The sequence below is a fragment of the Dunckerocampus dactyliophorus genome, chromosome 13 (genome assembly GCF_027744805.1).
Source record: "Dunckerocampus dactyliophorus isolate RoL2022-P2 chromosome 13, RoL_Ddac_1.1, whole genome shotgun sequence".
Lineage (NCBI taxonomy): Eukaryota > Metazoa > Chordata > Actinopteri > Syngnathiformes > Syngnathidae > Dunckerocampus > Dunckerocampus dactyliophorus.
Genome location: NC_072831.1, coordinates 21,578,575 through 21,591,314, shown reverse-complemented (window position 1 = coordinate 21,591,314; position 12,740 = coordinate 21,578,575). Strand labels below are relative to the sequence as shown.

The 12,740-nt window shown below is 41.5% G+C and overlaps 1 protein-coding gene across 7 annotated transcripts in view; it reads left to right on the top strand.

Moving 5' to 3' along the window:
* ltk (leukocyte receptor tyrosine kinase) overlaps positions 1-12,740 on the top strand; it is a 118,558-nt gene that overhangs the window by 28,165 nt on the left and 77,653 nt on the right. For 3 of the 7 annotated variants that reach the window (XR_008573372.1, XR_008573371.1, XM_054795929.1), the window contains exon 1: positions 2,301-2,489. The exons of the other annotated variants lie outside the window; for them this stretch is intronic. Coding sequence is in view for 1 of the 3 variants with exons in the window: in XM_054795929.1 (XP_054651904.1) it covers positions 2,441-2,489 (49 nt within the window). In the remaining 2 variants the exon portion in view is untranslated. Of the gene's footprint in view, positions 1-2,300; positions 2,490-12,740 lie in introns of those variants that run through there. 7 annotated transcript variants of the gene reach the window in all.

The following is a 12,740-nucleotide window of genomic DNA, read 5'->3' as shown; positions in this document are numbered from 1 at the left end:
ATTTAAAGGCATTGAACAGTTATCATAAAAAAAACTACTAAGAGTTGAAGCAAATAGTCTTTGACTCTTTGTGAGCTACTCCAAATCAGCTGGCGAGATAGGAGACCCCTGTCATAGTAACACCCTCATAAGGCTGGACACACTATGTGTTTAAGGTTATCATTCATTCATTATTATAATGACAGCAAGAGGGTAAAGTTGTTCAGTGACAGTTTAAAAAGTTAGCATACGTGCCCCATGAGCATGATATCCACTTGTGGCTTCCCCATGGGACAACAACGAGCTCCGAACTAACCGCGTTGCTTGTTCGTTTTAAAAACAAAATGTCACTGTGAGATAAGGCAGATTTGGAGACCAAAAGCGAGGCGGATAATTCTATCTAGCTGCCGCCAAAGTACAGCCAGTGACAGTTAGGCAAAGGCTGTAAACAAAGATGCAAGAATAGTCTAACTGCAATAGGTTTGGTAAGGGAGTGTTCAAACATGCCGGCACTGATTGGCGTCAATCACTGATGCGTCATTTTGTTGGAAACCCTACGTGACTCAGCAGACATGTAGGATTTGCCGCCGCAAGCCGATCGTTTTTTCTGATCGGCTTTCAAAGGCGTCTATCGACAACATGTTTTTTTTTTTTAGAGAAATCGGACAGTAGCCTATTGATCAGTGGCCGATCGATAGAAGCATCCCTATACTGTTCACATTTTAACATCATCAAGACCACACCTACCAATTGGTCAACAGCACCTCACCATTGGAAGGGTTCAAACAGGATGTTCACAGAGGGAAGTTCAGGGTATCATCAGCAGAGCCACAGAAAGGCGAAATGCGACACACTTTAGAAATTAAATTACCCTCCGCCCCCAAAAAAACACAACAAAAAGGTGCAATAAAAGAAAAAGCTAAAATGATTCTACTAATGACTAATACTACAACACAGCTGCTGTGTCTTTAAATATACATACTAAAACCCCATTTACACCAACCATGATAAGCACATTTCATCACAGTAGGATTCCTTATATATAAATGGAATACTTTCATAGTTACAGCATAGAAAACCTGTTTGCGACCTTCTAAATATGTTTTTTTAATCATGAGAGCCCTGTAGACATGAAATAACACCCCTATAGTCACCTTTACACTCCCAATATACCCAATATAGTAGCGACAATAACAAGAAATAAGACATCTTGGACATAAATTAGACATAATATATCCTCACTCTTTAGCATTGAGAGATTTGGTTTTTTTTGGACAGAGTACTTCCTGTGGTGGCTATTGTCTCGTATTACTGACACAACATTACTGACACACGGTGGCCAGTTTAGAATACTACATGTCACATCTTCAAGGCGTCTTATGAATGCCTTCTATTTGTATTTTTGTTCATTTAGCCATTTTTATGCCGGAAAATGCTCAATTTAGGCCAAGAATATGTCAAATATGCACATTTTTTGACTAATAATCGGCCGTAGTCAACCATGAAACGATAATTTATTAATTAATATATTTTGAAATATCACGATTGAGCGAAATTTGAACCGGAACGTGGCGAGGGATGACGGTAACACTTTTTGAAAGCCTTTTTAGGAAAAAAATATAAATAAATAATCAAACTGGGCCCCCACATCCTTTGATTTTTCAATATGCGGCCCTCGGTGGAAAAATTTTGTCCCCCCGGGCTGTGGTCTTTCTTTGAAAATGTATTAGTTGAGTCATTAGTCGCCTGTTGTTCATTTTGTCCTTCAGCCCCTTGTTACAGAGCAGCACTTAGACATGTGCATTCACAAGTTTACAGAAGGTCAATTTAAGTTCAATTTAAGTTCACTAATGTAGTGCATGTTAGCTTCATACTGAAATTTCTCCCAAAAGCTGAATACCCGTAACTTTTTGTGAGTAATGTATGTTTGTATTTATGTTTACGTTCCATGTTTGTAATGAATAGTATGCGCTTTTTGTTGTCTGTGTGATATGTTACATCATTAAGAAGGCTATAATTCATCATTATTATTAAACACACATCGGTTGTAGTAGTTTTCAAGGTATTTAGTGAACCTAAAACTATTCGATTAGCTCCTTTTAACGTTTGATGTGTGATGGTCAATGTTTGTTTCTCTTGAATATGTATACCGGGTCATTAAGTAAGGCAAGGAACAGAACATGAAAGAAATGCAGTCCTTAATGGGGAAGAAAAGAACGTCATTGGGGGCGAGCGCCAAACGCGGGAGGGTGGAGACGTTTGTGGTGACGTCACTGCAGCAGCATCAGCATCACTCACATCGCCCAGTGCGCAACTTGGCCAAACAAGCAACCAACCAACCGGCGCACCGCCTCGGTCTCTCGGGACCGCTTGTGAGCGTCTTATCGACGGCTACATGAGGATCTAAAGACGCCCAAAAAACACGGACTCTCAGAGGAGAGAGTTGACAAACACGGGAGCCATGGACGTTGTGGAAAAGCGCGTTTTTCTGCCCATTGTCATTTTAATAAGTAAGTGACTTTTGTCAAACTTTAATCGTTTTGATGTCTGAATAAGTCCGGAATGGATCTTGCTGTTTTGTACTGCACATTTTGTAGTTATCTCATTTTAATACGCGCTGTCAAATGTGTTTGATTGTGATCCTCAAACCATCGTCACTTGGGGCGAACTTGAGAGGATTTGATTTACACGAATTTACTGGACATTTGAGAGTAACAGGGATATCATTGTCTGAAAAATGATGTTCATTCACTTGTTTTTAAAAAAAAAATATCATGCAGTTTTCTTTTGCTCCCCTGCTAACTCCGTTGGATCAGGTCATAGTGAGTGTTGTCTTATCACATGGTGATAACTTCAATATATTGGTTTATTAGTATTGCTGGTTTAAAGTGGCTTTTTAAGTGTTTTTCTTCCTGAGCTAGTTGCCAGATTTGAAGGGCTGCTGCTCATTTTGCTCTCCAAACAATTCTTCATGATGAGCAGCTCTACTAATCAGTGCATCGGTATCAAGTGTGCTTATCTACACAGGCTTTAGCTTCTACAGCGGCACTGCAAACTTTGCTTCTCGACAAATGTAATGAATGCACATAGCGGCAGATGCTGGAGCCACTCATTGCATTTAGCCACGGAGTGTAAGTGTCCATAATTGCTTACTGCAGTCAGTGCCCAGCATTGATTTGTGCCAAACGTCCCAGTATTATGTTAGCTCTGCCTGCCTCTTGATTATCCTGAGTTGAAGCCAGCGTGCATCTTATAGTTGAGCTGCATATATAGTTCATCTCAAATGGTATACAATACAGTTTATGTAAATGCACACATGCAAGACTGACTAATAGATAGAATGTCACATTTAATAGTTGAGGTGAGTCATGTCTCTTTCCATTGAAGTGAATGGGAATACTTGTTTCCTCTTTAGATATGTTGGACGTCCAATTTCACTTGCTCTAATTTAAGTTTGCATCTTTCATTATGACCGCACGCAAAGCATGGCCAAAATGCATAGTTGCATGAGGTAAAATAGCAGTACTTTTATAATCACATAGCCCAGTAGTGTTTTCTCGGGGGATTTAACAATATTTTTACACAAATTACTTATTTTGTGTCAGAACCGCACCTTCTCATTAGCCTCCAGGATAGAGAAATTCAAATAAAAACAAAAAACCCTCTAAAGTACTTCCTAATCAATCAAATTGCTCTGATGTCACCAATTCACACGGCCGCACGGTGGCTTGTTGGCCTCACAGTCCGGAGATGGGGTTCGAATCTCCGTTGGGCATCTCTGTGTGGAGTTCGCATGTTCTCCCCCCGTGTGTGGGTTCTCTTCGGGTACTCCGGTTTCCTCCAACATGCATGTTAGGTTAATTAATTGGAGACTGTAAATTGTCCATAGGTATGTGAGTGTGAATGGCGCCCTGCGATTGGCTGGCGAACAACCCAGGGTGTACCCCGCCTCTCGCCCGAAGGCAGCTGGGATCGGCTCCAGCATACCCCCGCGACCCTAATGAGGATAAGCGGCATAGAAAATACATGGCTGGAGGGTCACGAATTCACATTTTTTTATCCTGTCTGGTCCGGGTGGGCATAAAAAAGAACTACTTTCTTTAGAATTAGTGGTTGGATGCTTGGTTTTGTAGCAATGGATGTGAAATGTGTAGTGCACTACTTGGTAGAAAGCAGGAGGGGGTGGCCTCCATTCAGCCTCACCTCATTTGCTAGCTAAAGAGTTGTGTTGCAAGAGCTAGCCAGCCATGGACATTGTAAGGTACTATTACTTGACATTGCAATCGGAAGGGAAGTTGAAAGCTTTTTGAGGGAGTCTCATCATCCGTTGATTGCAACCCCACAGACAAGTAGCTACGTAGTGCACTGCTTGTAATGTTAGCCTGCCGGTTTTTGACTGCTACAGTCATCCCTCGCCACATTGCGGTTTGAATTTTGCGGGTTCACTCTGTCACAGCTTTCCAAAAATATATTAATTGATAAATCATGCTGTTTTGTGGTTGAATGCAGCCTATTATCAGTCAAAAAATATGCCTATATTTCATATTTTTTGCCTACATTAAGAAGTTTCAATCATTAAAAAAAGGCTAAATGAACTAAAATACAAATATAAGGCATTCAAAGACTTTGATGAAATGTGGTGTTTTAGACGGGTCACTAGGTGTCAGTACTGTTGCTGTAATGTTCGGCAAGACACACAATGGTCAGACTTGCTAGCCGGAACAACAGACTTTTATTGCAGGTTTGAATTATCTCACAACAGGCACAGTCATTCCTAATAAAAACACGGGCTACTTTTGTGGCCATCACCCATGCAACGCTGAAACTCAACTCCGAAGCCCCGACGTCACTTACTGCCCGCCTCTCTTCCAGGTCCTGTAGGGCAGGGGTCCCCAACCACGGGCCGCGGCCCCGTACCAGAAATCCTACAGTTTTATCCCGTTTATGTTGTTTTGTTTCATTGTGTTCCACTTTTTTTCAATGGTCTTTGAACACACCATAGTTTGTGCATGTGCTAGCGTGCTCCCATGCTGCACAGACAGACTACCCGACTGTATTTTTTCCCATTTTCACCTCATATTTGGTCCGAAATGTTGATACTCTGCGGGAATGCATAAAGGAAAAGTTAGAATACTTATTGACTGCTAATGTGATGTTGTTCCTGTCATAGTTTTACACAATACATAACAAATAAGAGTGCACGGTCGTCCACATTCATCACCAGTCGGCGCTCTTAAAACTTCTCAAGATCCCCCCAACTGACTTAGTTTTCTCAATGATATGCCGTGATGATGTATTAATCCATGTTTTCTTTGGCATTCCAACTCTGGGACAGCATCACAGCATGAATGTGCATCTTCTGAGGAGGAAAGATGGAAAAAGCCTGACTTAACCTAGTTTAGGTTGCATGTCCTTTTGTGGGAATATTGTCTTATATCGCCTACTGTGAGAATATGATGTTATATGACCTTCGGTGAGGATATTGCCTCATATGACCGTATGAGGGGAAACTGGCTATATCCGATTTCAATAGAATAACATGTTACTAATATACTCAGCAGCATTGACACTGGAGCCGATCATCTGTGCTTATTTAGTGCCTCGTTTTGAAACGTATCAAAGGGACATTCTTGTCTGCGAACAAGCCGATGAGTGTGAATGTCATTAGAGCAGGCGGTGCACACATTGCCATGAAGCTTTCATTTGAATGCAACCATACTCAACAAAAACATAAACAGAACACTTTTGTTTTTGCTCCAATTTTCCATGAGCTGAACTCAAAGATATAAAATTTTTTCTACGTACACAAAAGGCCCATCTCTCCCAAACACGAATCTGTCTAAATCTGTGTTAGTGAGTGTTCATAATTCACTAAAATGCACCTGTGTTGCGGTGGGTTTATCTTAGGGACTAGGAACACATGTGCATGTTATTGATGACTTTTTGAATGTACAGCAATACAATGACAAGACCCTGAGGCCCACTGTTATGCCATTCATTCACAACCATCACGTCATGTTGCAGCATAATGCACGGCCCCATGTTGTAAGGATCTGGACACAATTGCAGGAAGCTGAAATCCCCCCAGTTCTTGCGTGGCCAGCGTACTCACATGTCACCCATTGACCATGTTTGGGATGCTTGGGATTGGCATTTATGGTATTTGAGGCAAATGGTGCTCACACCAGATCAGATACTGACAGCCCCCCTACTCCACATTTATGAGTGGCCTTATATTGTAGCCAACCGAAGGCACACTTGTGCAATAATCATGCTGTTTCATCAGCTTCTTGGTATACCACACTGGTAAGGTGAATGAATTGTAAATTATGAATGCTCCACACATCAATTAAACTAAATAATGTCTCACACTGGTTAGAATGAATGGATTTCTCAGTCCGTAGTGAATTATTTGGATTGTGAGACCAATGTTCCAGAAGCTTCTGGTTGCTGAGCATCCAACCTAATTGCCTCTCAGCTAAATTTCCCTGTGTTGCTATTTCTCAGGGCTCTTGTTGGTCATGTTGTTGTCCAGACGCTACCATCTGTGGTCAATCAAGAACATTTACAGGAGGTGGTTTTGTTAAATCAGAAGGCATTGTGGAGCTCTCAGCACCTGTGGTCATCCCAAATCCAGTAATAGCCCCGCACGTCATTAAGAAACCCTGAAATGTGCAGCAAATGAATGGCAAATGTTTGAGTCAAGCTGTTATCCAACATTGTGGCCTCGGAGATATCCGTTACATGTGATTTATCCAGTATGCTGCTCATTTGTAATTCTTTTGCAAGTGCAGTCTTTGCCACTTCTTTGCATCACTGATTTGGAGCTTTTTCCGAGCAACGTACATCCTATACTGGCTGTCTTCTCACAATATATCTTACAACATCCCTCCTCTTTTTCTTCTTCTTTTTTTAATTTTTTTTTTTACAATGCATAGCTCTTGATCCAACTCCTAAGTGGCTGGACGAGCGTCCACTGTATGTTGCAGATGAAAGCGGGCAGGCGACTCGGCTGAAGCATGAGCTGGCAGAGGTGTGGAGTAGAAGCCACGCACTTTAAGGACCTTTCGTCATTCTGGTCATTAAGAACAAAGCATAACAGGAAGCAGATTGGATGGCAGACAAGAACACTTGAGGAAACACTCTCAGTTTCGCTTGAAATGTCCCAATCATGTCTCGAGTGTTGATTTTTACACAGCTTAGTTGTTTGTGGCTGTGGTGTATCATGGTTCCTCCTGAGCTTGTTTTAAAACCCTTCCTTTGTCGAAGACTCCATTCAAACATACACAGTTAGAAGTGTAATCATTACAGTTTGGTACGTACTGTACCTTAGTTTTTAGGTCACTGAAACAGATTAATTGATTAATTGGTTAATCGGTTGATTGTGTATAAATTCTTGTTAACCATTTCTGGAAGGAATTGAAAATGGCATCAGCTGAGCTACATTGATGCTATAGTGCAACTCCCCTGGGCAGCATTTTTCTGCTCAGTACGGTCGTCCCTCGCTGTAACGCGGTCTGAATATCGCTCCCTCGCTATATCACGGTTAAAAAAAAATATATATATATATATATATGATTGCTGTTTCGTGGTTGACTATGGCCTATTATCGGTCAAAAAATATTGCACGACAAGTTATATGTGGTATTCTGGTTACTAGGCATCAGTAATGTTATGAGACATGACGTTAGATTACATTACCTTTCACACTGCATGGAGACAGGCTATTGAGCCAGCAGTGCCGAGCCGACACGCCATGGCTGAGTGGTTGGCTCCATAGACATATATAGACACCGCATGGAGCGCTGAGCGGTACGTCAACGTCGCCGCCATATTGGATGTGTCAAGGCTGCGCTGTAAATGAATCCAAATAAATGTGCTGACTTTCATGCAGCGCCTTTCTACACAGAAATTACAGTTAATTCCTCTCGTCGATACATTCACACACGCAATAATATACTTGGGAAACACTTAGGCACCAAAAACAACGTATTTCATCTTCTCAAATTTTTGGTGCCAAATGTAATGTGAAAGTGAATTTTTGTCAATATTCACTTTTGACAAACACATCCACCCATTCCTGGCAGTTCAGGCAAACTAAACAAACAACCATTTGCTGGACTTTGTGTTCACTCGGTACTAAAAATGGGATTTTAAATTAAATGAGATACATGCTTAAGGCTTCATTTCATTCATTGCCCTGCTGACAATTTGAGAGGGGAATGTTATTTCTTGTTAACATATTTTTTTCAGCGGAACTTATTTATAATGAATTTTCAACATTTGTGCACATGAGATGCTTCCAATTTAATATAACATCAAATGAAAATCTGTTGTCATCCGCGGGCACATGTCCTTGAGACAATAACAAAGTGGCCAAAGTCAAAGACTCCATGGTCACATGATGATGATGTGTCACAAGACTCTTTGGACATTCTGACTCAGTATGTTTGTTTCTTCCACTGGACTGCTGTATCAAAAGGTTTCCAAGGTGGAGGATTTTGGCTTTGTTGGGAAGACAGCAAATGCTCATTTATCCGAAAACCAGAGTGGTGACTCATATTCGGCATTGGCTGGTCACAGCGATGTTCTGGTTTAATTCCACCTTCAAGAACCAGATGTAAAGAGACACTTGTTGGAAGAGTATGCACACTGTCCATGGATGCTGCTGTTGTGGGTGGCGTCAGCTCAGTGGATGGATGACCGGGGTTTTTCCTCTGCATGCCACTGTTGGCTGCCACAACTGATGCTTAAAGGTGTTTGTGGACATTCTCATCCATGCAGGTCATTGTATTCTCAGGGCATTGAATCTATCACATTTTTACTGTTCAGGTTGGGTAGATAGGACAGCTGTACTGTAGTCTGAGGGGATGGTGGAGGATCCAAATTGGTTTCAGTCTTTTGTGGTGAAAATGGACAGTCGTTAAGATACATTGGAGTGGGTCCTCTGCCACCCTTGTTAGACTTCCATTCAGTTGTACCATGGTCACGGATGCACACAAGACCAAAAATGGCTGTGTCGTGTTTATTTGTTTGAGGCTTTGCACAGCATTGTATGTGGGAGATAGGTGATAGGAGATAGGCTTCCACCTCTGTTTAGAGATGGTTTCTCAACCTCGACATAGATGGCCTCCCTCACCCCCTTTCAAACCATCTGTCTTCTCCGTCCGTGATATGTACATGTTTGTCTTCAAAACACTGCTGTTTCTGTATGAGGTGCAGGTTTGACAGCTGAGTCTTGACCTGAAGAGTCGTGCTTAGGCTCCCCAGTATATAAATCAGTGCATTCCTCTGTGCACTGGACAGCATACAGCAAATTATTATCCAGGGTATGGGGTGTCCGATCTTTGGCGTGTACTAGCCTTTGCCTCAGAGAGTTCCCAGATTTGAAGTGTACTGGAAAGTTGTGTTAGTTAAACATTTCGAAGTTTCTCAGATAGACCTGATACACATGGATGGACAATGTTATTGCGTCTGCCACTCTTTTTGCCACTTAGCTCTTGTTCCTTTTGGAAACAGATGCAGCAGCTGCAGCACTCCCAAGCTCTCAAGATGAGTGATAATCAGTAACATTCAACTGCCTGTTGTTGTCATAAACATTGGCTTAATAGTGATATGTCAGTCGTGAATGAATAGGCTCCGAGAGCCGGCTGTTTGAAATGAATGACAGGAGCTGGCTCACGTTGTCGAGAGCCTCTTGGGGGCCGATTGTTTTTTTGTCACCTTTTTTTGTTGTTGAAGGCGAATGTCGTCGGTGAAGATGTGTGGCGTGTCCACATTGAGCCGGGGAAGGGGCGGGGTTAAACACACAGGGCACAACAAAGCAGCACATGAACAAGCGGGAGGAAGACAGAGGTTATGGAGGCACATGCACGAGAAAGGGTAACGAAAAAATGGTTGACAGAAATAAGAGTTTTTAATGCCAATCTTAAGTAAAGACATAACTGTTACCCGGATGCTGCTTTTTGTTTTTGTTTTGCACTTTTTAATTAATATTGCAGAAATTTGACCTATTTGACCTATTGGGATGTTTTTGCATTTCAAAATATTGTATTATAATATAATATATTTTTTTGTAGCTGTTCATTCTGGATTTAAATAAATCCATATTAATAGTAAACATTTGCTATCATGTATTTTTTACATTAGTAATTCATTTTACACAACCCACATAATTTGGCAATAAATTAATTTTAGCCACTTGGGAGCCGAAGTGAGCTCACTAAAAGTGAGCTCTCTAAAAAGCCGGAATTTCCATCACTAACAGTTAAACCGGGCTTATGCGGGCTGTAAAAGCATCCATCCATCCATCTTCTCTGCCGCTTATCCTCACTAGGGTCGCGGGTATGCTGGACGAGAGGCGGGGGTACATCCTGGACTGGTTGTCAGCCAATTGCAGCTTCTTGTTTGAACATTGCCTTGCCATCTTGGTGTAAAAGCAATGAACGGAATTTGTTTTTCTACATTTGTTTGTATTTTTAATCTTTTAGGGATGACTTCTTTCAGCCAAAAGAAAAATCCTCTACACAGACTTGTCCGAACTTATGTATTATCTTCAGCTAATGCACAATCCTCATTTTATGAGTCACAAGAGGTCTGACAAGCATTACTAATCAATTGAGGTAGTTTCAACAAACAGCCTTTGTTGTGGTTCTTCCAGTGAGGACAGTTGCCTTACTATGACAGAAACACATGCCCTCCAACAACCCAGCAAATATTTTTGCCTCATTTTACTCAAAGAAGAAGTTCTTGTAGTTGGTTTAGTCTCAATCTGTGTTTTGTCCTGCCATGCCATATCTTATCAATCAGTGGACCTTGTAACATTTAATTCAGGGCGCTGGTTGACCTTTTTACGAATTTTGAAATAATATTTCTCATAGGAAATAATATATTCCAGAATCAGACAATCACAAAACATTTAACCGGACAGGAATTTTTTTACAGAGAGAAGATCCACATTTTTTGGCCTCCGATCTGATCCAATTTTTTTTTTTATAGTTTTGCCGAGCCAATCCGGCACCAATCCTTTTTTTTTTTAGAATTTTTTTTTTAAAATAATAATAAGCTTTTGTTACAACATGAATTTGTGGAATTGATTATGGTTATGAAAATAGCGCCTCAAAGCATTAAAAATAATGCAACCAAACTATTGCTGGATTTACTTTTTTGCTACACAGCATGACCAACAATATTGATTGGCTTTTGTAGCAAAACTCTGTGAGTCAGGTCCCTAATCCAATAAAAGATCCAATAAAAGTCCATCCAACGTGGTTATAGATCAATTTGGGGTGTGAGTTAGAATATATGAAAAAATCTTTTTAAACAAACTCTCTTCAATGCAGTAGTAATTTATTGACGGTCCCTAGTATAAACAACCAGCTCCCCGCACAATGCCACAGCAGTCCGGCCACAGTGAGTGGGAACTACCGCTGCAGCTACGGAACCGAATATCCAAACTAACTTCACCACGGTACATCGCGGGCATGTCGACATGGTGATGATGCGTTTTCTTTTCTTGCGGGTGGCGGGAGTCGAGTGGCAACCTGCTTTGAGGCGCATTACCGCGCGAGTCACGAACGTTATACGGCAACCGGATTGGCCCGATCTCATGGCGGAAGCCGATATTTTCCGACCTTCAAAATACAGCTGATCTGTGGCCGAGCCTGATTCTGAAGATCGGATCGGGACTTCCCTGGACAAGATAACTGTCATACAAGTATAAAAATAAGTGAAGTAAAATGCAAAAGCTAAAAACACTCAGTTGTGGTCCATTTTAAAGATCAATGACTGGTTCCGTGACTGCTGTTGTCTGAATGTGCCTTGTGATTGACGGGCGACCAGTCCTGGGTGTACCCCGCCTCTCATCCGCAGTCAGTTGGGATAGACTCCAGTTGACCAGTCACCCCGAACAGGATATGTTGTAGAACAAAAATAGACAGATAGATGACGAAGGCATAATGATTTTTATTTCCATTAAGACGCTATGAATCACGAAGACCAGGGGTTTTCAAAGTGGGATGCAGGCCTCACGAGAGAGGGACGAAACTTCAGGGAAGGCGCAGCTGCTTAAGAAAAATAAAGAAAAATGCATATTCAAACCTGCTTAGCTAATTTGAGTTACGTCAAAGGCAAGGAGTGTCTAGACTGAGCAGAAAACTCCAAGGAGGCCCCAGCTGGATTTTGACAGGCTCACTCTGCCAAATGTCCTCATTTGATTTCTATATGGAGCATAGATATTGTAGTTTTTCTGGTATGTAGCCTACCTATTGTATGACGCTCTCCTGACGTTTGATCGTCCTGAATCCTGACATTCACTTTGTCTTGTGTTATAAATATAACCCACATAGATGAAAATGCAAAAAAAAAAGCCATCACATTATCCTAACGAGAGCGCGTCACCATGCCTCTAAGCTTTTAGTCACATTTCTAATCACATCAACATGTCAGCTTACAGTACTTGCCCTGAGTCACCTTGAATTAAATGTATATTAGTTTATGTTGTCCTGCCATTTCTCATCATAGCTGATTGTCATAGAAAACACACACACACACACACACACACACACACACACACACACACACACACACACAGGGCATGACCAGAAGAGTGGCGCAAACAACTGCATAGCGGTGCATTTGAACTGTTAACTCAAGTCAAGCTGCAGCCAATTTGTTCATAAATAGAGTCATGCGCCTTAATTGCTTCGGAAAAGCACACAGATATTTGTAGGAGGCGTGTTCACAAAGAAGCTAAAGAGGTC